The sequence below is a fragment of the Neoarius graeffei genome, chromosome 28 (assembly GCF_027579695.1).
Source record: "Neoarius graeffei isolate fNeoGra1 chromosome 28, fNeoGra1.pri, whole genome shotgun sequence".
NCBI classification, from domain to species: domain Eukaryota; kingdom Metazoa; phylum Chordata; class Actinopteri; order Siluriformes; family Ariidae; genus Neoarius; species Neoarius graeffei.
The window spans coordinates 29,169,471-29,195,903 of record NC_083596.1 but is presented as its reverse complement, the minus strand read 5'-3'; the positions used below and the strand labels follow the sequence as shown (position 1 = coordinate 29,195,903).

Genomic DNA, 26,433 nt, shown 5'->3' with positions numbered 1-26,433 from the left:
GAATGTGAGTGGTTGTTTGCCTCTATGTGACAGCCCTGCGATGATCTGGCAACTTGTCCAGGATGTACCCCACCTCTCGCCCATAGTCAGCTGGGATAGGCAGTTACAGATAATTGATGGATGGATGGTTTGCTGACCATGATATTACTGTGCTTGATTGGTCAGCCAACTCACCTGACCTGAACCCCATGGAGAATCTATGGGATATTGTCAAGAGGAAGATGAGATACATCTGACCCAAAAATACAGATGAGCTGAAGGCCGCTATCAAAGCAACCTGGACTTCAATAACACCTCAGCAGTGCCACAGGCTGATTGTCTCCATGGCACACCACACTGATGCAGTAATTCATTGTAAAGGAGCCCCAACCAAGTATTGAGTGTATCAATGAACATACTTTTCAGAAGTAAATTTTCTTTTGATTCATCTGAGGAAATATTCTAATCACTTGAGATACTGGATTTCAGACTTTCATGAGCTATATACCGTAATCATCAAAATTAAAACAAAAAAAAGGCTTGAAATATTTCACTTTACATGTAATGAATAGGGCGGCATGGTGGTGTAGTGGTTAGCGCTGTCGCCTCACAGCAAGAAGGTCTAGGTTCGAGCCCCGTGGCCAGCGAGGGCCTTTCTATGCGAAGTTTGCATGTTGTCCGCGTGGGTTTCCTCCGGGTGCTCTGGATTCCCCCAAAGACATGCAGGTTAGGTTAACTGGTGACTCTAAATTGACTGTAGGTGTGAATGGTTGTCTATGTGTCAGCCCTGTGGTGACTTGTCCAGGGTGCACCCTGCCTTTTGCCCGTACTCAGCTGGGATAGGCTCCAGCTTGCCTGCGACCCTGTAGAACAGAATAAAGCAGCTAGAGATAATGAGATAAGATGTAATGAATATAGAATATATGAAAATTTACCTTTTAAAAAAAATCACAATATTCTAATTGTTTGAGATGCACTAATAGTAACTCAAATAATCACTCTTGACAACCATGGTGAGCAAAAAAACATCTCTGCATGAGCAAAACATCAAAGCTTGTAGTAGACAGGCTACAAGAAGTCAAGTTTATTTATATAGCACATTTCTTATGACAAGCATAGACTCAATGTGCTCCAAATAAAAAAATAGTACCCAACAAATACAGACATGGACAAATTTATTTGTACCCTTACAGCTTGTTGAAATGATGCTTTATTCCTCCAGAAAAGTAATGAAATTAAAAGCTATTTTCTAATGTATACATGCATCTCTTTGGTATGTAACAGACTAGAGCAAAAAAAAAAGGGTGAAAAGAAATGATTGTTTATTTTACAAAGATATTCTAAAATAGCCTGGACAGATTTGTTGGTACCCCAAAGAAAGAATATATGTAATTGGATTAGTGATATTTCAAACTAATTGTTTCACCTTAATTAGTATCACAGGTGGGGCAGCACGGTGGTGTAGTGGTTAGCACTGTCGCCTCACACCTCACAGGTTCTTGGTTTGAGCCAATGGCCAACGGGGGCCTTTCTGTGTGGAGTTTGCATGTTCTCCCCATGTCTGTGTGGGTTTCCTCTGGGTGCTCCGGTTTCCCCCACAGTCCAAAGACATGCGGTTAAGCTAACTGGTGGCTCTGAATTCACCATAGGTGTGAAAGTGAGTGTGAATGGTTGTTTGTCTCTATGTGTCAGCCTGCAAAGATCTGGTGACTTGTCCAGGGTGTACCCTGCCTCTTGCCCATAATTAGCTGGGATAGGCTCCAGCTTGCCTGCAACCCTGCACAGGATAAGTGGCTGTGGATAATGAATGGAAGTATCACAGGTGTCTTCAATCTTGTAATCGGTCATTCAGTGTATTTAAATGGAGAAAATTCATTACTCTGCCATTTGGCATTGTTGTGTGCACCACAATGAACATGGACCAAAGAAGGCAAAGAAGACAGTTGTTTGAGGAGATCAGAAAGAAAATTATAGACAAACATGTTAAAGGCAAAAGACTATAAGACCATCTCCAAGCAGCTTGATGTTCCTGTGATTACAGCTGCAAATATTATTAAAGCCGCAAGCGGCCTCGACGGGCCCTCGCGCCAGCGGCCAAGGGGGGCGGGGGCATGCGTCCCCGCGAAATACCTTCCACAGCTTCTTCGGCAAGAGACATTACTCCCGCAATGGCGACAAAGCACAGAATTGGACACATGGCAACGATAGGGTCTCGCACTGTATGGTGCTCGGGCCCTAATAATAATAGCGCCCCAATGAGGGTCTTGTAAAGAGTTTGCTTGCCAAGTTTGACAAATCAGAAGCTGCAATATCATTTCTGCCATAACCAGCACCCCCAGGGGCGAAAGTGCACAAAATTTGGCGAACATGTCAGGTGAGCTATGAAGAGTTTGCCTATGAAGGTTGATGACAATTGAGTAAATAGAAGATGAGATATAGATTTTTGAAGAATAAAATTTTTGGTTTTTCCCATGTCAGTAGGTGGTGCTATGCTGTACATGAGCGATTATGAGTTGGAAAAATAAGTGTCTACAACAGCAACGCACTATCACAAGGTAGTGGAGTGAAGGAAAAGCATTATGGAATTATTTACCAAAAACCCGTTTTGGAGCAATTGCGTCGGCCAAAAACAGCGCCCCCCATGGACGAAAATACCCAAAATGTGGTATACATGACATGGGAGGTAGTAAGAGGGTGGCCGTGAAGTTTGACCAAATTTGAGGAAAGATTGGAATTTTTGCCCAAAAATAGCGCCCCCAGTGGCGAAATATCACAGCAAGTGGGTAACATGTCAGAAGCCCAATGAGTGATCTGCATGTGAAGTATGAGCAGTTTTGAGCAAGTAGAAGATTTGTTATGAATTTTTAAGCATGTAAAATGTTGCATTGAAAATTGATTGACGTATAACTTCTGAACCGTTTATGCTACGTGAAACCTATTTAGCAACTTTTGTCAGCCTTGTCAGTAGATGATGTGTATCAATTTTGGTGACATTCCTATGAACGGTCTAGGAGGTGTTGCGCTGTGTTCGTGGCCATGCATTTCGCACAAAAGTGAAATTACCTCACTTCCTGTTGGGCGTGGCTAAGGCATTGGCATTACATTTTTGTCCGGCTTAGTGTGATACAAATGCGTACCAAATGGCATGCCACTACTACAAACTACATGGCAACCAGGCACCTTAATGCGGGAGGCCAAAATCACAACGAGTTGGGGGGCGCTATAGAGGCCCTGAGGCCGGCCTGGATCTGGGCTTCTGGTTCTCAGTAGCGGTGGCAGTCTAAGAAAAAGGAGCCAAATTTCGTGCGTTGTCGACCATGGCAAGCGCCCCAATAAGGGTCTTGTAAAGAGTTCGCTTGCCAAGTTTGACAAATCAGAAGCTGCAATATCATTTTAGCCATAACCAGCACCCCCAGGGGCGAAAGTGCACAAAATTTGGCGTAGACGTCAGGTGAGCTATGAAGAGTTTGCGTATGAAGTTTGATGACAATTGAGTAAATAGAAGATGAGATATAGATTTTTGAAGAATAAATTTTTTGGTTTTTCCCATGTCAGTAGGTGGCGCTATGCTGTACATGAGCGATTATGAGTTGGAAAAATAAGTGTCTACAACAGCAACGTACTATCACAAGGTAGTGGTGTGAAGGAAAAGCAGTATGGAATTATTTACCAAAAACCCGTTTTGGAGCAATTGCGTCGGCCAAAAACAGCGCCCCCCATGGACGAAAATTTCCAAAACGTGGTATACATGACATGGGAGGTAGTAAGAGGGTGGCTGTGAAGTTTGACCAAATTTGAGGAAAGATTGGAATTTTTGCCCAAAAATAGCGCCCCCAGTGGTGAAATGTCACAGAAATTGGGTAACATGTCAGACGCCGAATGAGTGATTTGCATGTGAAGTATGAGCAGTTTTGAGCAATCGGAAGATTTGTTATGAATTTTTAAGCATGTAAAATTTTGCATCGAAAATTGATTGACGTATAACTTCTGAACGGTTTATGCTACGTGAAACGTATTTAGTAACTTTTGTCAGCCATGTCTGTAGATGATGTGTATCAATTTTGGTGACATTCCTATGAACGGTCTAGGAGGAGTTGCGCCGTGTTCGTGGCCATGCATTTCGCACAAAAGTGAAATTACCTCACTTCCTGTTGGGCGTGGCTAATGCATTGGCATTACATTTTTGTCCGGCTTAGTGAGATACATATGCGTACCAAATGGCATGCCACTACTACAAACTATATGGCAACCAGGCACCTTAATGCGGGAGGCCAAAATCACAACGACTTAGGGGGCGCTATAGAGGCCCTGAGCCCCGGCCAAGTTTGGGCTTTTGGTTCTGAGTAGCGGTGGCAATTCTCGGAAGTGGTGCCAAATTTCGTGCGTTTTCGCCCATGGCAAGCGCCCCGAAAATGGCCCAACAGCGGAGAAAAATAAAGAAGAAGAAGAAGAAGAAGAAGACGGAAGAATAATAATAGTGAACTCTTACAAGAACAATAGGGCCTTCGCCCATAGGGCTCGGGCCCTAATTAAGAAGTTTGAGTTCCATGGGACTGTAGCCAACCACCCTGGACATGGCTGCAAGAGGAAATTCGACCACAGATTGAACAGAAGGATAGCGCCAATGGTAGAAAGAGAGCCAAGGACAACTTCCAAAGAGCTAAAAGTTGAACTCCATGGTCAAGGTACATTAATGTATGATTGCACTATCCATCACTTTTTGAGTGACAGCAGACTGAATGGAAGGATTCCATTGTTGAAAGAGTTGACCGCAAGTTGGCCTAGTGGTTAGTGTCTCTGCCTCTCGACGGGGAGATTGCAAGTTGTGGTCGGGTCACACCAAAGACCGTCATAAAAATGGTGCCTGCTGCTATCTGTCAAGGCACGCTGCAATACAGATGTGAGTAGGGAAGTCAAACTCTCATGGTTACCAGAGGACTAGCCCTCCACTGTAACCCTAGCTGTATAGGCGAGAGGCCGAGGGCCATAGAAATGGAGATCGGTGCCGCACCCATGTGCCTCAAAGAGCTGGTTAGTACTGGGATAGGAGACTGCCTGGGAAGACCAGATCCTGGCATGGAAGGGACTTTTACTTTTTTTGACTGATTGTTGAAAGAAAAAACTTAGGCAGACTGGAATTTACTAAAATGCATATTGCCAAGCCACAATGCTTCTGGAAACATGTCTTTTGGATAAATGAGATAAAACTCAAGCTCATTGGCAAGTCACCTCAGCTCTATGTCCACAGGAAAAAAAATGAAGCTTTCAAAGAAAAGAACACCATACCTACTGTGAAACCCAGAGAAGGCTTGATTTTGATTTGGGGCTGCTTTGATGCATCTGGTCTTTTGTGCAGGCCGCAATGAAATCTCAAACCTTTCAAGGCATTCTGGAGCAAAATGTACTACCCAGTGTCAGAAAGGTCTGTCTTTGTCACAGGTCATGGGTCCTCCAACAGGATAAAACCCCAAAACACACAGTTAAAGCACCCAAGAATGGTGAACAAAACATTGGACTATTCTGAAGTGGCCTTCTATGAGCCCTGATCTGAATCATATCAAACATCTCTGGAAAGAGCTGAAATATGCAGTGTGGAGAAGGCACCCTTCAAACCTGAGATAGCGAGAGCAGTTTGCTCAGGAAGAGCAGGCCAAACTACCCATTGGCTGATGCAGAAGTCTCATTGAGAGCGACAGAGATCACTTGTTAGCAGTGACTGCTGCTAAAGGTTGTGCAACAAAATATTAAGTTAAGGGTACCATCATTTTTGTCCATGCCATTTTCATTTGTTTTGTTATGTAAAATATTCAGTTGAATCAAAACTCAAAAGCAATGTCAGATTTGTGTTAAACATAGAATTAACAATGATGGATGCCATTAACTTTTGTCAGTTTCAAGTTATTTCAGAGATAGTTGTGGGTTCTTTTTTTCATGGAAGGGTACCAACAAATTTGTCCACACCTGTCCATGACAAAACATTAAAATAAGATAAGAACATAAAAGAAAAACATGAAAAAATAAGATTAAAAAATTAAGAAAACATTAAATAAGATAACAAAAGATAAAATGGCATTATGGTAAAGGGGGAAAAACTATTACAGTAATCTAGTCTACAAGAAATAAAAGCATCTAACCTTAGATATATTTGTAAGGTGACAAAGGCAGTCTTGGAGATATTACATATGTGTTCTGGAAGTTAAGATCAGCACCTAAAAATCACACCCAAGTTTTTGGCACACTCAAAAGGCTCAAAAGGTTTGACAGGGGAGTTAACAATGAACGCATCTGGTACGGTACCTCAAATCCTTGGGACCTATTTAAACAACTTCTAATTTGTTCTTAACTGTAAGAATATTTTGGCCATCCAAATTTTGATGTCAGCAAGCTTGGAGAGCCCTCCACAACTTGAAAAGAGTTTGGACAGCCAAGTTATCAAGAGGCTTAAAAGCCAGGATATTCACAGGAGCCATTGAATCCATCCTGCTTTATGGCTGTGAGGCTTGGACCCTGACCACTACCCTTACCAAGTCCCTAGATGGGTGTTATACAGGAACGTAGAGCTGGGCGATATGGCCTAAAAAAAAAATCTTCGATTTTTTCACAAAAATCCGATTTTTGATTTTAATCGATTTTTCCCCCCTACTAAAAATCAAACTACAGATGACAAAGAAATGGTTCAATACAAGTTTTACCTTTATTTTGTTTTCACTTAAATTTCCCCTTTGGGGTTAAAGTGCAACCAGAAACCAAAAAGAAGCCAAAAAACAAGCTTGTAGATGAGATGGCAGACCATGCCATTGTAAACAGTGAGAACATACAGTGACTTTTAGAAAGCTTTCTCCAACATAGCTTACGTAGTTTCAAACTGGCACTCAAAATGCACCCTCAAACTTAAAAAAAATAAAAAAGCCCCCTAAAAAAAAAAAAATATATGGGCCCTCTGGGCCGAGGTCAGTATTCAATGCCTTGGTCACGGTATTTCACCATACGGACCGACCTTAAGCTGGTAAATAATATATTTATTTTTTTCTTTACCAAATTCTAACACAAAACAAGAGCGCCTGAAAGGGAAAACCGAGCTGAGCCGAGCCGCCATTTTGAATCCTCATTCATGGCTGTAATGCAAATTGCTTTCTCCTCGGTATACAAGTACACTTCCATGGCAGGAAAAAAAACTACATTTTGCCACCTATGTAGTCCCCTATTTATACAAATAGGAGTCATTCAGGATTCAGCCATGGTTTTGCTCGGTGTTAGCAAATTACAGGTTTTTAGCTTTCTCCTGAAATGTTTTCTTTTATTTCTTCTTCCTCAGGGTAGTAAAACTCGCTTTTGCTGTGAAGACTGTCGTTATCGCTATCCATGCTGTAAAATTAATGCTATTCTCCTGAGAAATACTGGCAAAAATTTATAAGATTTTTGATAATCTTATAAATAAATCTTGTTAAAAAAAGATAAATGTTTGTTGTTGTTGTGAACGAGTGAGTCGCCAGAGGTCCGTAACAGGAGGTCCATACTGTAGGATACAGACCTGCTCGCCAGGCAATCAGAGCACAGGATTTGGACCGCAAAAAAAAAAAAATTAATTAAAAATTGTGTCCTTTTCGATAAAACCGACAAAATAGGGAAAAAAATCCCGACTTTTCCACCGTATGTATGGGCACCATGTCTTTTGCAATAAACATTGCAATAGCATCTGTGATTGCCTTCCACCGCGCCCCATTCTTATCATAAGGCACACAGTTCGAAAATGTGTCCGGGACGGTTGCTTGCTTTACTGTGGATGGTGCACTCATGCTGCGGCTGTGTTCATTCCGCTGGGAGCAGCACTTCTCCCACTCCGCTGCAGGCTTCTGTTTAAGGTGTTGGAATAAATTCGTCATGCTGCTTCCTTTGGAAGCAACCATTTTCAAACACACCTTACAACAAGGACTTGTTTGGTCTGCATCCAATGCCGCAAAACCGAATCAATTCCACATCATGAAGGAAGTTACTCTTTTCTTGGGCACAAGTTGTGGCTTTTCCCAATCGCTGCCATGTTGTTTGTGTGTGTCTATGGCAAGCACGCGGGAGGAGGGCGATAGTGTCAGTGCCCGATCCGTCCCTGCTGCCCATCCGTACCTACTACCATCTGGCAAGGCACACTCCAATACAGATGCGAGTGAAGAGTCAAACTCTTGCAGTTACCAGAGGACTAGCCCCCCACTATAACCCTAGCTATGTAATAAGCGAAAGGCCGAGGGCTATGGAAACAGAGATTGGCGCCGCCCTATGCGCCACATGGCATGGGAAGGACTTTGATGATGATGATTGCTATCTAGATTTTTTTAAACTCTTTGTTACATTTACAGAGCAGGTCCTTATAGATATTGTTTGCTTTTATTGGCACAAATGTCATCCATAATTTGTGTCACTGAACAGTTCCAATTATTAACCAAATTGCCATATAAAGACAAATCAGACTTAACATCTATTATGGGTGGTGGAGATGTGGTGAGATAAGGATCCAAAAGCAGAACACAGACAGTAATCCAATAAATAAGGTGATTTAATCCAGGGAACAAAGGGCATGGCAAAAAGGTAAACAAAAAACAAAATGGCAAAAATAGTCCAGGTAAAAAGAGACAAAAAAAAAACTTGACAAAAACACAAGACAGGCAAAGACAAAAACACTAGGGCAAAAAACCATGAACAAGAAAAAACGCTTGGTGCAAAAAATCATGAACCATAAAAATAGCTAGAGCAAAAAAACATGAAATGCAAAAGAGGCACAGAAAATGGCTAGAGTAGCAAACAAGATATTCTGGCAAAGTCAGAGTCTGAGAACAGCCTTTAAATATGCAGCGGTGAAGCAGGCAGGATGGAATTCCCGCCCGGATTTGCGCTGACATGGGAGAACCGTAATCTCCGGAGTGGATGTCCGGGGCGGAGCATGACAAAGTCAGAATGTGACTTCTTCTTGTACTTCTTAGCGTTTTATGGCGGTTGGCAACCAGCTTTGTTGGTGCATTACTGCCACCTCTGGACTAGAGTGTGGAACAAGAATATCTACCACCCACAATTCTTAACAAAAAAGGAAAAGAAAAGAAAAAAAAATGTAAAAAGGAAGAGAAATCACTCAGATTTCCAGCTACATTTTGTTAATTAGGCCTGTGTTTTTTAAAAACCTACATAGGTGGTTGAAACACACCTCTCCTGTGCTTAACTGCAGAATGTTCTGGACATTAAACACCACTTTTTCCCTCTGTAGGTGCCTTATAAGCACCTCCCTGTCAGCACTGTATTTTAGACAGCATACAAGAACATGTTCTACGGTCTCCTGGCTGTCACTGCACTCACAGGTTCCATCATCATGTTTCTTAATCCTGTATAGTGTGCTGTTAAGTGCTGTGTGTCCAAAATGCATTCTGGAGAACACATCCTCCACCTTTTTCTCCCTGCTTGTGCTCCTGGCTCTTCCCACTTGGTTTTGAATGGCATAGTACTGCCTTCCAGTGTCCCCAGCATTCCACATGCTCTGCCACTTACTTCTTGTCCTGGCCTTGACAATACTTTTAACCTCAGCCTTACTATATAGCACTTCAATGTCAGTTTCTTCCTTTTTTAAGGCCTCCTTGGCAAGTGTGTCAGCCAACTCATTTCCTTTGACACCTATGTGTGCTGGTACCCATAGAAATGTGATTTCAACCCCAGTCTTCCTCAAGTTATTTCCCATATGTACAATTTCAAAAATGATGTCTTGCCTTGACTCAGACTGTACATTTTTTAAGCTCATGAGTGCTGAGCTTGAGTCAGACGCAATCACAACCCTCTGTGGCCTGTTATCCTCCACCCACTGTAGTGCCAACCATATTGCCATCAATTCAGCTGTATACACTGCCAAGCTGTTACTGATTCTTTTTGCCACATCCACTTTTTCCCTTGGGATGGCATAGGCCACCCCCACCTTTTCATCCTTCTTTGATGCATCAGTGTAGATTTGTAGTGACTCTGTGTATGTTTCCCTCATGTACCACATAACTATGCTGCTATCTATTTCATCCTCTTGTCTCTTCTCAAGCAACCATAGGTCTACCTTAAGGTCATCCTACATCCATGGTGGTACTGCAGGGAACACCACTATGGGGGATACACAAACTGTGCTGAGCTCCATCTCGTCCACCTTTTGCCCAATGGTCCATCCAAAGCTCTTAGCCTCTCTCTCCCTTTCTTGGCTATGCATCAACACTGATTGTGCCTTGTGTGTTTCACTATGCCCCCTCAAATTTGCCCAGTACACCAGTGCTAGTTGGTCTCTCCTCAGATGGAGGGGCATCTCCCCCATCTCAACTTGTAGCGCGGCTACTGGTGTTGTCTTTTTCGCCCCACAGCAAATCCTAAGGGCTTGGTTGTGGACGACATCTAATCGCCTAAGCGATGTCTTCGCAGCTGACCCATACGCCATGCAGCCATAATCAAACACTGATCTTATCAGTCCTGTGTAAATGCTGCTTAGCGCTGCTCTGGATGTTCCCCAGTCCACTCCACACAGGCACCTCATTACATTGAGCACCCTTTTGCATTTGTCCACCATCTTGTCAATGTGAATATTCCACGTAAGTTGCCGGTCATACCACAGCCCCAGGTATTTGAAGGCTTCAACCCTTTCCACGTCTTTGCCAGCCAGCCTCAACTTAAATTCCCCCCTTGTCCTCATTTTTGTAAATAATATGGATTTTGTTTTGTCCTCTGAAATCCTAAAGCCCCATTTGATTGCCCACTCCTGCACTATATCAAGTGCCTGTTGCATTTTCTTAGTTATATACTGTATATTCCTTCCTCTTTTGCAGATTGCCCCATCATCAGCAAACAACGCAACACCTGCTAGGTTTTTTATGTCCTTGAACATGCTATTAATCATAATAGAAAACAATAACGGGCTAATTATGCTACCCTGTGGTGTTCCATTTTCCACAGGGTAACACTCACTCAGGTTTCCATTTATCCTCACAGCTATGGACCTTTCTGAGAGAAATGATTTCACCCATTGAAACATTTGCCGCTTGATCCCTATCTGGTTTAACTGTATCAGCAACCCCTCCTTCCAAAGCATGTCATAGGCCTTCTCTATGTCCAAAAACACTGCAGCTACAGACTCCTTATTGATCTGTGCCTTCCTTATTTCATCTTCCAGACATAACACTGGGTCCATTGTCCCTCTTCCTTTTCTGAACCCACTTTGGTAGCTTTCTAGCCTTCCCTTGGTCTCCACCCAGTAGCTGAGTCTATCGTTTACCATTCTCTCCATGGTTTTACCCATATGTGACGTCAGAGCTATGGGCCTATAGCTTGTAGGCTGCTTGGGATCTTTTCCTGGTTTTTTAATTGGAATGATCACAGCCTTCTTCCACTCGGTTGGGATCTTCCCTGCTTCCCACACTTTATTGAACAACTTTAGAAGTACCCCTTGTCCTTTTTCTGATATGTTTTTGAGCATGCTGTAGCAGATTTGGTCTTTGCCTGATGCCGTTTTCCCTAGTTTCCTCAGGGCACAATTAAGCTCAGATCTTGAGAAAGCTCTGTTTAGCACTTCCTCCTCTTCACCTGCCTGTGTGTCAAACTCATTGTCTGAGAGTTTCTTCTCTACTTCTTTTCTCTTCTTGTCTTAGGTTGTCTGTGCTGTGCACTTTCACCAACGTCTTTGCCATAACTTCTGCCTTCTTCTTACTGTCAGTTATGGTCCTCTCACCATCAGTCAACACTGGATACTCATACGCCCTTCCATTTCCTTTCATCTTTTTGATCATACCCCATACTCTCTCTACTGGGGTAGTCCTTCCAATAGAATTGCAAAATTTCCTCCAGTATTCTCTCTTTGCCTTTCTCACAGTTTTCCTTACTACAGCTAGCTGCCGCTTGTAGTCAATAAGGTTCTGATAGTTATACGTTCTCTTAAGGAGTCTAAACACTCTGTTTCTGTCTTTTATGGCTTTTCTACACTCCTCATTCCACCATGGTACAATTCTCATGGGAGCCTTAGGTTTTGATTTTGGTATTGCAACCCCAGCAGCACAGACTATGCTGCAGCTGACCTCTGTACTAAAACTCTCCACATTTAGATTTTCATCAACCCTTAGTAGTAGCTCCTCGCTACTCTGTCTAAACTTATCCCAATCCGCCTTTTCTAAAATCCATCTCTCCTCTCTTACCTCCTGTTCTTTCCCTACTCCCACCCCCACCTGGGTTGTGATTGGGTAATGGTCACTTCCCACTGTCTCATCTCTCCTTGCTTCCCATTCACACCTGTCTGCTATATCCGTAGTTACAATGGTGAGATCAATGGCTGATTTCGTCCCTCTTGCTACATCCACCCTTGTGCCTAATCCATCATTCAAACAGACCAACTCCTTTTCCTCAATAACTTCTTCTATCACCCTTCCATTCCCATCCTCTCTGTCCCCCCATAGCGTACTGTGAGCATTAAAATCGCCACACCACACTGTTTTCCCACTAAGATCCTTCCACATCTCTTCTAACTGTTCCATCTGCAATGACCTGCATGGATTGTAAAAGTTGATAATATTCATCTTTCCCTCTCTTAACCATATTTCCACTGTTACATATTCTAGCTCTTCACCTCTCCTTACTTCTCTGTACTGAATCCCCTTTTCTATAAAGGTAACAACCCCCCCACCTTTGCCTACTTCCCTGTCCATCCTTACAGCATTGTACCCTTTAATTACAAAATCCAACCTTGGTAATAGCCATGATTCTTGAAAGCAGATTACATTGGGCTTACTATCTAGGTTTTCAATGTATCCCTTAAATTCCTGCCCATTTGCTAGTAAGCTCCTGGCGTTCCACTGCAGAATTATTAACACCATTATGTATCGGCACTCCATTCTTGAGACTGAGATCGCTCAATATCTTTTAAACCTTGAATTACTGCTTCCCAGTGCAGCCCTACTATCCCCAAATATTTCTCAGCTGCTTCAACAATTATTTGGATTTTCTTGGTACGACTATCAGTCTGTGCTGAGCAATTGATCACATCCGCCATGAAAAATACAAAGTCACTTTTACTCACAGAGTATTTTCCTTAATTTTCTCACACTTCTTACAATCATTCTCTTTCGTTTTTCTTTCATTTCGATACACTTGTTCTGGTGGCACTGCCCTCACTCCCCTTGGAGGTGGTACTTTTTTCGCTGCCTGTGCATATGACATGCCTTCTGTCACTCTAATCCGCTATACCTCTTGCATTCTCTTGCTTACCTCACATCCTCGATACGCTGAACTGTGCTCACCTCCGCAGTTACTACATTTAAGTTTGGCGTCTTTATCACATTGGCCATACTCATGCTCCCCACTGCATTTGCTGCACCTCAGCTTCCCTTTACAAACCGCTGCAACGTGTCCATATTTCTGGCACTTAAAACATCTGAGCGGTGGGGGGATATACATCCTCACATCATAGCACATATATCCAATAAACACCTTCTCCGGTAGCTTGATTTCATCAAACGTCAACAGAATTGAAAGACTATCTGTCAACACACCATCCCTTTTAGTCTTCAACCACTTCGCCTCTTTCACCTTAACATTACGTATGCCTTCTATCACATCGGCTATGGATTCCGTCAGCGGTATACCTGATATGACCCCTCTGATAAGTCTTTTGTCAAACACCATTGCACACTTCACCTTCTTACCATTTAGCTTACTGACTGTGACTGCTTTCTTCTGCTGTTCTTCATCCTTACACACAACAATCAAACCCCCACTCGCTGTCTTTTTAGCACTCCTTACCTCTCCAAACTCCTTATGCAATGCCTTAGTGAGATGGGTCGGACTCCACTCCTCAAAAGTCGCTCCTTCCTGCTCCAACCTGACCAACACTTTATATTCCAGCCTCCTTTCGATAACACTCACCACACTAGCGGCCTCCATATCATCACCAGAAGTCAGCTCATCAGTATTAGATCTGTTATCCTTTTTACGTTTATACCTGTTGCTAGCATTTGCTGTCCATCTTTCCAATCTCTTGCGTTCCCTGTCAACAAACTCACTTCCTGGCCCATCATTTCCCTCTCCCCATTCCTGTCCAGTCACAGTCCAGTTGTTGCCAACCGCCCCCACGACACTTCCTCCACTCGTCTCAGCCATTCCCCACTACCACCGCCATCAGAATGTGACTGGGGGTTAGCATTCAAGTTAACACACCAAATGGAGTTAGTGTAACTAGTGATAAACCTATCAGATGTGTCTGCACAAATAGTTCACCTTTTGACTAGCTTTACACTAGGTACATGTTTGGTCATCTAAGCTGAAGGTATGCTAGCTCTTGGCTAAAAACAAACCACAGTAGTCCAACAAACCATGGTGACTCAAATAATAACAGGAACAAACTTCAGTAATAGTGGTCTGCTTGCCATTTGCACTGTTAAAAATTGTAAGTAAATTTTCATTTTCTTCTCAAAGTAAAATAAAGTTGGTTCTCAAAGAAAAATAGAAAAGAATTCTAGCTCCTGCCTGAAAACAAGCCACACTAACAACAGCACAAGGTGTGACTAAGATGGAGCAGGAACAACAGTAGTAGACCACACAGGGTTCCATTGCTGTCAACCAAGAACAAGAATCTGAAGGCACAGCCTCACCCAAGCTGGACAGTTGAAGATTAGAAGAAAAAAAAATCACCTGGTCTTTACAGTTTCATTGAGTCAGTACCCATGATAGCCTCAGACTCTAAAGGATACTTATTCTTGGCTGACAGGAGTGGAACTTCATGTGGTCTTCTGCTGTTGTAGCCTATCTACCTCAAAGTTTGACATGTTTGTTCTGAGATGCTTTTCTCCTCACCATGGTTGTGGAGTGCTTATTGAGTTACTATAGACTTTGTCAGCTCAGACCAGTCTGGTCATTCTCCTCTGATTTCTCCCATCAACATGCTGTTTCAGCCTGCAGACCCTCTACACACAGGATGCTTTTTGTTTTTCACACTGTAGCAGTTACCTGATTGGAATGGACACTGAAGCACTGAGACAGGTGGGCAGTGGTTTCAAATTTCCCAACGTAGCTTTTCAGCTTTCAAGAGTGACACATGCGCACATGCACACACAGAAACACTCTGGTCAGGAGAACCCCCTCTTTTCGGTTCTCCCTATCAGCCCATGCCAATCATTGCAAAAGATACACACACACGCACTCACCCACAACATTAATTCAACACCAGTGTATCCGCTTCTGCACTCACCTTCCCCATCCTGGCCCTCCATTCACAAACTGGTGCTCAACACCTCTCCCCCCCCCACCATTCTGGGTAAACACTAGGGACTACTGTGTATGAAATTCTGAGCAGATCAGCAGTTTCTGAAATTCTCAAATCTCTGTAGTTAAAGTCACAGAGATTACACTTTTCCTCATTCTGATGTTTGATATGAATATTACCTGAAGTGCTTGACCTGTATCTGCATGATTTTATGCATTGTGATGCTGCCACATGATTGGCTGATTGAATAACTGCATAAATTAACAGGTGTTAATAGGTACAGGTGTTCCTATTAAAGTGGACAGTGAGTGTACATATACACACATACATACATACATACATACTCGCACTGTACGGTAGGTAATTGGCAGATATTGGCATGCTGGTTAACATGCTGACTAAAGATAAAAATCTATACTGTTCATGATGCATCTCTATAGTGCATCATTGCAGTAATAGTGCAATGTTAATACAATTACATATTTGCAGTATTACCTTTCTTGGGACAGTCATTATAATTGGCTCACACTTCCTCTCATGAAGTTTATAAAACCTGTGAATAACAAGATGAGTTCCTGTCAAATCACACAAAAAAAGCAAAAAAAAAAAAAAAAAGCACACAGCTATGCGGTTTTCAGTTTACGCAGATTTTATGGCATGCTTGACTTAAGGCTATGATTTACGTGTCATGAAGGCAGTTATGTGCTCTGGGCTGAGCAAACCCAAAATCTTGGTGTGCCTTATGTAAATGACATTTATGCACATTCTGCCCTTGACTTGCACGCTTTTCCTCTATGCGCTTCTGAGGGCTGCAGGAAGTCAAATACCACCCTATAGTGAAACACCATATTGCCTTTTAAGTTGGCAGTAGACCTAATTTTAAAATTATACATGCACAAATAAAGTTCAAAAATTCCTAAATTTGTGTGCCATTTGTTTAAGGTACAATAACAATTCTTGTAACCTTACATTACAGTGTTGAATAGAAAAAAAAAAGTTTTACACCACATGGTGTTGTGAACAAGCCTGGGAAATAATTAGTTCAATGAGAATAAAAGAGAAATATCAATTAAGAGGAGTATAAATAGGACCAAACTTTTGGTAGGGGAAAGTGAGGTAAGATAAGCCAGTGGGTAAGTTGACCCACCCCTTGTATCTAGGTAACCGTGCACATGGCTTGTCATGTGACCATAAATTCAAGAAGCACCCATCATTTCTATCTTGCTGTGATGCAGAGAAGCACATGGGAGAAGTGCTAAGTATTTTTTTTTATACAAAAAACTGTTTTTTGCTTGTCAAATTAATTTTCTGCATATGAAGTAAAATGACTGTTATGTCAAAGCAAATGTATCCAGGTCTAAAATTATATATTATACATCTTGGTGTTTTGCTAATGTATAAAATCATGTGAACCACTTCACTAAAGATTAGCCTGAATTTCTAAGCTAGCCTGTTTTTTTCCAAAATGGTGGCTATGGGGCAAAGTAAGCCAAAGGCTATGGGGTAGATTGAGCCAATGGTTCAACTTACCCCACCATAAGGCACTGAAATTCAGTTAAGTCTGATGTATAAAATAGTATTTCAGTTGAGTATATTCAACTGGTTTGGTGTGTTTGTTATATGTTAACCATTGTCGAAAAGGTATCATGCCGAGAACCTACAAGAGGAAAACAAGCTGGGGCTCAACACCCCTTAAAGAGATGGAGAGAGCAGCCAATGATGTCAAGGGTGGAAAGTCCATCAGATTCACACCCCAACCATGCTGGATATGTGCCTCCTACTGAGATTCTACCCTTACCCAAAAGTCAGCAACCCAGGAAACAAACAAACCGAATGTGAATGTGAAGACAAGAATCCTGACTGATACACCTGAAAAGCAGGCAATCAAATGTGCCCATGAGAGGAAAAATAAACAGAAAGGCAAAACAGAAAGAACCATCAAAGAGCAAGGAAAGCTGAAGAGGAAACAAACCCAGATGAAAATCACAGTGGAAACCAGCTCTGAGGAGAGTGATGTTGCCATCCCATTTGATGACATTTCTGAGCATGAGAGCTCCAGCGATGAAAGGAGTGAACCAGATGTCTCAGATCTGGTAGTTGGTGACTTTTTGTCATTGTAAAATTTGCATCCAAATGCAGGAGCCACCATTGCATTGGCTTGGTTGACAGCCTTGCGGGTAATGAAGTGAGTGCCAGATTTCTCAGAAGAATCCGAGGGATCACTGGCAGTAAGAAACCCACCTTTGCATTCAAGGAAAAGGATGAGGCATCTTTCCCATGGAGTGATGTGCTGAAGAAGCTACCTCAACCTCAAAAGGCTGGAAGAACTGCAAGGAGGGAGCAACAGTTCATATTCCCCTGCAACCTTGACAGTTGGAATATTGAATAGTTGTTTTGATTAAATGGTTTTGAAACATTCTGGTGGTTTGTTTTGAAACTAACTGGTGGCTTGTTCTCATAAGTTCAAAACTGTTAAAACTGTTTAGCACAATATGCTCAGGTTTACATTTTAAAACTCAGATGGTCAGTTTACCCACTGACTTGGTTCAACTTACCCCTAACCTGGGGCAAGTTGAGCCACAGGAGCACTTTTTTTTTTTAAGAAGTTATTATTTTGGGCAGCTTTGTCAGAGATGCATTCTGATAATTTCATTTGATAGGAGACATCCTGAAATAAAGGTATGTGTTTTCATTCTATTTCTGTGTCATTTTTTTCCTTACCTCCAGGACAACATAAGTAAAAAGTGGCTCATCTTACCCCACTCTCCCCTATGTCTAATAATCCCAAACCAAAATGTCTGCACTGCATTTGCTTATGCTCATGAGACAGTGGGACAGATGGAGAAGAGCTTGCCAAGCACAAAGAAGACAGTCACGAGTATTCTGACCTTGTCTGGATATAATGGGACTCACTGACGCGCAGTGCATCCAATGATTTTGCCTCAACTGTGAAGCCATCATCCACCTGTGCACACTCATGGATGAACAGCTTTCCATGGGTGAACACATGCACACACCCAGGAGTAGTGGAAAACCTAGTGCACTTTTATTTAGTGTTGGCAGGAGAGTGTGGATAACTAATGACAGTGAGAGAGTAGGTTCAGGAGCAGCGGTGAAGGGATGGCAGCTGGAATCTGGTCCTCACTTGTGCTGGGATGAAATGAAGCAGCCAGCTGTGCAGTGGGTCGGGCAGACAGGTAAGTAGATCGGGTTTCTGGTGCTTGCCAGAAGTGTTCTGATGCTGGGGAGCTGGACCAGGAAACTGCTCAACAGAGGATGTCATCCTCATTATCTTCATTATTCATGAGGGAGCCTGAAATAAGAGAGAAAGAGAGTAGACATCAGCTTCCTTGCACGTTTGAAGCATAACTGGCCTGTGTCTTACAGATCTTACAAGCTACCTCAGCATTTGCGAGGTAGCCTGAGATGAGAGTGAGAGAGGAGACATCAGCTTCCTTGCACATTCAAAGCATAACTGACTGGTGCCTTCTTATACTCTCCTGGCTGCTTGTGTATGATGAATAGCGGCACCGCTTAAGCCATCCAGCTGTGTGTAGTTGGCTGGCTCCGTCTCATAGCTACGCTGCCTCTTGTGGTCCAAAACACTGTTGCTGAAGCGAAGCTGTCCCTTCAGCCCCACCAGCATGGTAGACTGAAGAGCAATACACTGTTTAGTTGCAAGATTTCTTTGAGCCATCATCACACCAGCCACAGTAGTCATGTGTTCTACCTAACATCACCATCATTTATCTTTATTTTCTAAAACTGAACTTGAGCACTACATCAACCAATAGCAGAGTGATCCTCATTCATTAAACAGCTAATAGTGAGGACTTTGGAAGAGTGATGATTGATTACTATATGTGAGAACTGTATGAGTTATATCTGTGATGACAATAATGCATTCAGTTTGAGATTCTTTCCTTCATATGCTCAGGTTGTAACAGGAGGTTTATTGGCCAGTGCTTTCGTTCTGATGCAAAATCTTATGCTTGTCTTTAAGTGTCAGCTATTTTCGGCTTTAATTGACAGTGGTGTTCTAGGTCCAGTGACCAGATGATATTTGTATTCAGTCTGTGGGGTGAGACTTGTGCAAGTATTGCTTTGAACAAGTGGGCCCTTAGGTCAGCTGATTGAGCCTTCACTCATTTTTATCCTTACAAGAAGAGTGTGTGTGTGTGTGTGTGTGTGTTTGCACATGCATGTTGCATAGACAGCCTCCTCAGTGAAATTAGCCACCAGTCGCTACTGATTACTAACGTGTTTTTAATAATAGGCTACTCAGCATGAGTTAAAGCATGGACATGGGAATATGCATTTTGTTGCACCTTTAACTCAGTAGTGCATTTTTATTAATGAATCTTCAAACATATCTTTATACATGGGTCCAGCACATGTGTCATTTGGTACATGTACATGGGGGGGTTATGTCATACATAGAAACTAATACCTTCCTTTGAGGTGATTCAAAGTATAGCTAAACTCTCCTTTTGCATTTACTTATTTCCAAACTTGGAATCTGGTTTATGGTTTGGATGGATGTCAATGACATTCACATGGTGAATGCTGAAATCCATGTTTTCCTGATGACCAAAATGCATGAGGGTGTGACTGTCTACTGCCATTTTAAATAAATCCTGCCTTCATTCAGAACTTGCATGCAGTGGGCAGGATCAGAACACATAGAAGAGAATACGTGTGACTGAAATGTGTGTAACTGGAAGTGCACAAAAAAGGACTTACACACAAATGAAACTGAGTTTGAAAATAAATGCACAGGGAGAGTGTGGCAGCGTGGGCGTGGCCGAGTGGCAGTCTGTGAATGGAGGGCGGAGTCAGGGAAGGTGAGTGGTCATGTCACTACACCTGTTGTCAATTAACGTGTGTTTGTGTGTCTTCTCAAGTGACTATGCCCTATAAAAGGAGAGTGAGAAGGGGAAGTCGGGGCCGAGGGCTCGATAATAGCCTGTGAGTGAGTGAGTGAGTGAGTGAGTGAGTGAGTGAGTGAGTGAGTGAGAGTTTGAGCTGTGTGCTGAAAAGCAGCAATAAAGAAAGTCAGAACGCAAATAACCGCCTGCCGTGCTTCTGTGCTCCACCCACATCAAGGTCTCACTACAGTGGTGCTGAAACCCAGAACAAGTGCAGAAGGGAACAGCCCCATGGAGTCCTCACCATTCAAGGACCTGATCCATGCCCTCGCCACAGTCCAGCAGAACCAGCACCAAGCACTGGTCGCCCCCCGAAAGGAGCAAAAACAACGGTTCGAAGCCTTGGTCAAATGCATGCCGCAGAGTCGACTCCCAGGGGTTCCCGTACCTGCTCGTGGCAGCGGAGCCCACGACTGCCACCGGAGCGGACCCTCTCCACCTCACCCTAACAAAGATGGGTCCACACGATGATCCAGAAGCCTTCCTTGCGCTCTTCGAGCAAGCAGTGGAGGCGTGGGGTTAGCTGGTTGACCAGCTGATGGGCAAGGCGCAGCTGCCCATGCTGCAGCTCCCCACCAACAGCTGGCTCGTGTACGCGGACCCCCGATGAGCCATCCTCCACTGTGTTGGCCACTCTCCAGAGCAACAACGGCAGAGCTTCCACTCGCTGTGCTTGGAGGAGGTCGGTTGACCATTCGCATTTGGACAACAACTCCAGGATGCCTGCCGGTGGTGGCTGAGGGCAGATGACTGCAACACCAAGGGAGTGATCGGCCTAGTGACACTGGAGCAATTTGTCGCGCGACTTCTGGAAGGAATGGCGGAGTGGGTCCAGTGTCATCGCCTGGCATCGCTGGACCAAGCTATTGAGCTGGCAGAGGACCACATGACGGCAGTTCCGATGGCAGGAAGGCATGTCTCCTCTTCTCCTCTCTCTCTCTCTCTCTCTCTCTCTCTCTCTCCCCCTCTGCTTCCCGTCCTTGCCCCATTCCTCCACCACGGAGGCGGGGGCCGGCTCCCCTCCCAGCCGGCCTGGTGCACCTGTGGTGTCCTCCCATTTTCCCCTTCTTTGTCTGTGTCTCCTCCCCCCCCCCAGGTGAGTGATGTCCGGAACACCGGTGCAGAGGGCAAGCCTGATCCGGTGTGCTGGTGCTACGGGGAGCCGGGACATCTCCAACATCAGTGCTCCGTGATGGAGGTGGGTGCGGTGGTCTGGATCCCCGACGCACCAGAAACCGCCCTTGATCAGGCCGGAGTGTATCATATACTGGTAAGTGTCCAAGGGGATACATACCAGGCTTTGGTGAATTCTGGCTGTAACCAGACCTCAATCCACCAAAGCCTGGTGCAAGGTGAGGCATTGGAGACAGCACAAGTGGTGAAGGTATTGTGTGTGCACGGGGATGTTCACAACTACCATTTGGTGCCCGTCCACATTCTATTTCAAGGGGAAAAGCATAGTGTATAAGCGGCGGTTAACCCTCGTCTCACCCACTTGCTGATTTTGGGGAATGATTGGCCGGGTTTTAAGGAGTTGATGTCACACATAGTAAGGAGTGGGTCCTGCAGTAATCCATCTGGGGAAAGCCCCGGAGTAGCATTGGTGGGAGAAGCTGTCACAGAGCCATCTATGTCAGCACCGTGTCAGGGCGATACACAGAGTGAGGAGTGCCCTGCCCCTCCTCCCTCTCTCGGGGATTCCCTTGGGGATTTCTTGTTAGAGCAGTTGTGAGACGGGACTCTGCGGCATGCATTTGACCAACTGAGAGTAATCGATGGTCAAATTCTCCAGCCAAATGCAATGCCGGCCTTCCCCTACTTTGCTATTATTAAGGACAAGTTATACCAAGTGACGCAGGACACTCAAACTGGCAAAAAATTAAGTTATTAATTCCAAAGAGCTGCTGGGAACTCATATTTGAGGTGGCTCACTTTAATCCCACGGCCAGACACTTAGGGCAGGATAAAACACTAGCCCGAATAATGGCCCGGTTCTATTGGCCAGGGATTTGCGGGGATGTCTGCCGGTGGTGTGCGGTGTGCCGTGAATGCCAATTAGTAAATCCCACGGCCACTGCAAAAGCACCTTTGCACCCTCTCCCTTTAATCAAGACCCCTTTTGAAAGAATTGGGATGGATCTTGTCGGGCCATCTATGTAAGCACCGCGTCAGGCGATACGCAGAGTGAGGAGCGCTGCGTCAGCACGGGGATATCGCTTTATTTTAGTTCTGGTGGACTATGCAAAGCGATACCCAGAAACAGTGCCTCTTCGCAATATCTCAGCACGCAGTATTGCAGAGGTGTTCTTCTGCTTTATCTCCCGGGTCCAGATTCTGAAAGAAATCCTGACAGACCAAGGCACTACATTCATGTCACGCACACTGCGCGAGCTGTATGGGCTACTGGAGATTAAACCTATCCGCACCAGTGTCTATCACTCACAAACTGATGGCTTAGTGGAACGTTTTAATCGAACTCTCAAAAATATCATTCGGAAGTTCATAAGCGAAGATCCACGTAATTGGGATAAGTGGCTCGAGCCCCTGTTATTTGCAGTACTAGAAGTCCCACAAGCCTCCACAGGTTTTTCACTATTTGAATTATTATATGGGCGTGAGCTGCGTGGCATTTTGGATGTGCTATGTGAAAATTGGGAGGAAGGACCTTCACCTAGTAAGAACAAAATTCAATACTTTCTCAATCTGCGTGCCAAACTCCACACACTCATGCACTTAACCCAGGAGAATTTATGGCAGGCGCAAGAACGTCAAGTCCGACTGTATGACAGGGACACACGCCTTAAGGAGTTCACACCGGGAGAGAAAGTACTCGTATTACTGCCCACGTCAAGCTCCAAATTGGTCGCCAAGTGGCAAGGGCCCTTCGAGGTCACATGGCAAGTCAGGGACGTCGACTATGAGGTGAGGTGAATGGACAGGAGTGGGGCATTGCAAGTTTACCACCTCAATCTGTTAAAACATTGGAATGAGGAGGTCCCTGTGGCATTGGTGTCAGTAATCCCGGAGAAGGCAGAGCTGGGGCCGGAGGTTCAAAAAAGAAAATTGACATCGCCCACCACTCCGGGCCTCTGTGGAGACCACTCCTCCCTGGCCCAACTCACGGAGGTAGCCCAGTTGCAGAAAGAATTTTCTGATGTGTTTTCACCCCTGCCTGGCCGCACCCACCTCATAGAACACCACATTGAGATGCTCCCGGGGGTGGTAGTGCACAGCTGCCCTTACCGCCTGCCCGAACACAAAAAAAAGGTGGTCCGGGATGAACTCGGAGCCATGCTCGAAATGGACATAATTGAGGAGTCCCACAGTGACTGGAGCAGCCCAGTGGTCCTGGTCCCCAAAACCAATGGGTCAGTCTGGTTCTGTGTGGACTATAGGAAAGTCAACGCGGTGTCTAAATTTGATGTGTACCCAATGCCTCGCATTGATGAGCTGCTCAAACAATTATGCACTGCTTGTCCCGAGAGAAAACTGCCTTTTCCACACCATTTGGCTTACACCAGTTCATCACACTTCCTTTCGGGTTGTTTGGGGCACCCGCTACGTTCCAGCAGCTTATGGACAGGATCCTCTGCCCCCACACCACCTACGCAGCCGCGTACCTCGATGATATTATCATATACAGCAATGACTGGCCGCAGCACCTCGAACACCTTAGGGCCGTCCTAAAGTTGCTGAGGTGGGCGGGTCTCACAGCTAACCCAAAGAAGTGTGTAATTTGGTGGGTGGAAGTACGGTATCTGGGTTTCCACTTAGGCCATGGGCAGGTGCGTCCCCAAATTAATAAGACGGCAACGATTACGGCCTGCCTGAGGCCCAAGACCAAAAAGGGGGTGAGACAGTTCCTGGGGCTGGCTGGCTACTATTGTAGGTTCATACCTAATTATTCGGATGTCACCAGCCCGCTGACTGATCTCAATAAAAAGGGAGCACCAGATCCGCTCCAGTGGACGGAGTAATGCCAACAGGCTTTCTCTAGGGTAAAGGCTGCACTGTGTGGGGGCCACTGTTACACTCCCCTGACTTTTCTCTCCCCTTTATTTTACAGACAGACACATCGGACAGAGGGCTGGGGGCCGTTCTGTCCCAGAAGGTGGAGGGGGAGGGGTGTCCTTAGCCAAAAGCTGTCAATGCAAGAAGGCAGGTACAGCACGATAGAGTGCCTGGCCATCAAGTGGGCGGTCCTCGCCCTCCGCTACTACCTACTGGGATGCCCTTTCACCCTCTGTTTGGACCACGCACCCCTCCACTGGCTCCACCACATGAAGGATGCCAATGCGCAGATCACCTGTTGGTATCTTGCCCTTCAGCCATTTAAATTCGAGGTGGTCCACAGGCCGGGGGTGCAGATGGTGGCGGCGAACTTCCTGTTCCGTCAAGGGTGGGTGGGTGGTGTGAGCTTCAGGCTGGACGGCTCCCCGGCCTGAGTTGGGTGGTGGGGGTACGTGGCAGCGTGGGCATGGCCGAGTGTCATTCTGTGAATGGAGGGCGGGGTCAGGGAAGGTGAGTGGTCATGTCACTACACCTGTTGTCAATTAACGTGTGTTTGTGTGTCTCCTCCAATGACCACACCCTGTAAAAGGAAAGTGAGAAGGGGAGGTCGGGGCCGAGGGCTCGATAACAGCCTGTGTGTGTGTGTGTGTGTGTGTGTGTGTGTGTGTGTGTGAGAGAGAGTGTGTGAGAGAGAGTTTGAGCTGTGTGCTGAAAAGCAGCAATAAAGAAATTCAGAACGCAAATAACCGCCTGCCGTGCTTCTGTGCTCCAAGGTCTCGCTACAGAGAGCTTAGCTATATTATGAATCACCTCATAAGTTTGTATGGCCTCAGCCTAAAAATAAAGCAAATATACCAAACAATGTCACATTTGCTGGGCCCGTGTATAAAGACATATTTGACGTGGAGAATCTTTCTTAGAAAACACATTTGTATGAATGAATTTTGCATTTTGTTGCAATTTTGTTCAGGAAAATGTGCAACAAAATGCAGGTTCCAATGTCCATGCTTGAGCCTATTATTAAAAATGCATTACTAATCATTTATCATGACTCTTCCAAAGTACTCTCTATTAGCTACATTGATTAATAAATAGGTAACACACTGTTGTTGGTTGATGTTGAGCTCAAGTTCAAGTATAAATGACTTACATTTATGAATGGAAATTAAAGGTAATGATGGCGTAGAAGGTAGAATGTGTGATTACCGTGGCTGGAAAGCTGTTCATCCAGGAGTCTGCACAGGTGGATGATGACTTCATGGTTGAGATGAAATCACTGGATGCACTGTGTGTCAGTGAGCCCCAGTATATCTAGATGAGGTCAGAATACTCGTAGCCATCTTCTTTTGTGCTTTGCAAACTCTTCTCCATCTTTCCCACTCTCTCAGGAGCATAAGCAAATGTAATGCAGACATTTTGGTTTAGAATTGTTAGGCATACCAGAAGTTCAGTCCTATTTATACTCCTCTTAATTGATATTTGTTTTATTCTCATTTAAGTAATTATTTACCAGGCTTGTACACAATGTCATGTAATGTAAAATCATTTTTTTCTTTTGTAACCTTATATTACAATGTTAAAGAAACAAATGGTTTAAAACAAATGACACACATTTAAGAATTTTGAACCTTTATTTGTACATGTATAATAAATGTTAAAACTAGCCTACCACCAACTTAAGAGGCAATATGGTGTTTCATTATGTAGTGGTGCATGATTTACAACAGCCCTCAGGAGCACATTAATGCACATAAGTCAAGGGCAGAATGCATGTAAATGTCATTTCCATAAGACATGCCCAGATTTTGGTTTTGCTCTGCCTGAAGTATGTAACTGCCTTCATGGCACACAAGTTAAAGACAAAGGGAGAATCCACATAAACTGAAAACTGCATAGCTGCATGCTTTTTTGACTTATACATGTAGGAGAATCAAATCCTTAATCTTTTTCTACATGATCCTTACATTGTTCTTGATATTCTGTTACTTGGGACTCCCCTTGGCTTTGATTACTGTATTTATTGGCATTTGGACTTTGGTCTTTTGACTTTGATATCTGGATTATGGACCTCTGCTCATGGATTCTCACATTGTGTTTGAATCCTCTCCTTTTCCCTTGAATCAAGTGAAAGGTTGAGAGCTTTGAACTACAATAGCTTTCCAAGGGGCAATTACTGGGAGCACTTGCCCAACAGATCGACCGCATTGCATCTACTATGGCGGAATTAATCCATTGTCCACAGACTGAATACAGAGTGATATTCTGGAA

General features: G+C 44.2%; 1 protein-coding gene across 1 annotated transcript in view; it reads right to left on the bottom strand.

Annotated features, from left to right (window-relative positions):
• Positions 1 to 26,433, bottom strand: part of coro1cb (coronin, actin binding protein, 1Cb) — a 339,064-nt gene that overhangs the window by 22,466 nt on the left and 290,165 nt on the right. The window contains exon 12 of the mRNA XM_060912765.1: positions 15,722 to 15,779. Coding sequence (XP_060768748.1) covers positions 15,722 to 15,779 — 58 coding nt within the window. The remainder of the gene's footprint in view (positions 1 to 15,721; positions 15,780 to 26,433) is intronic.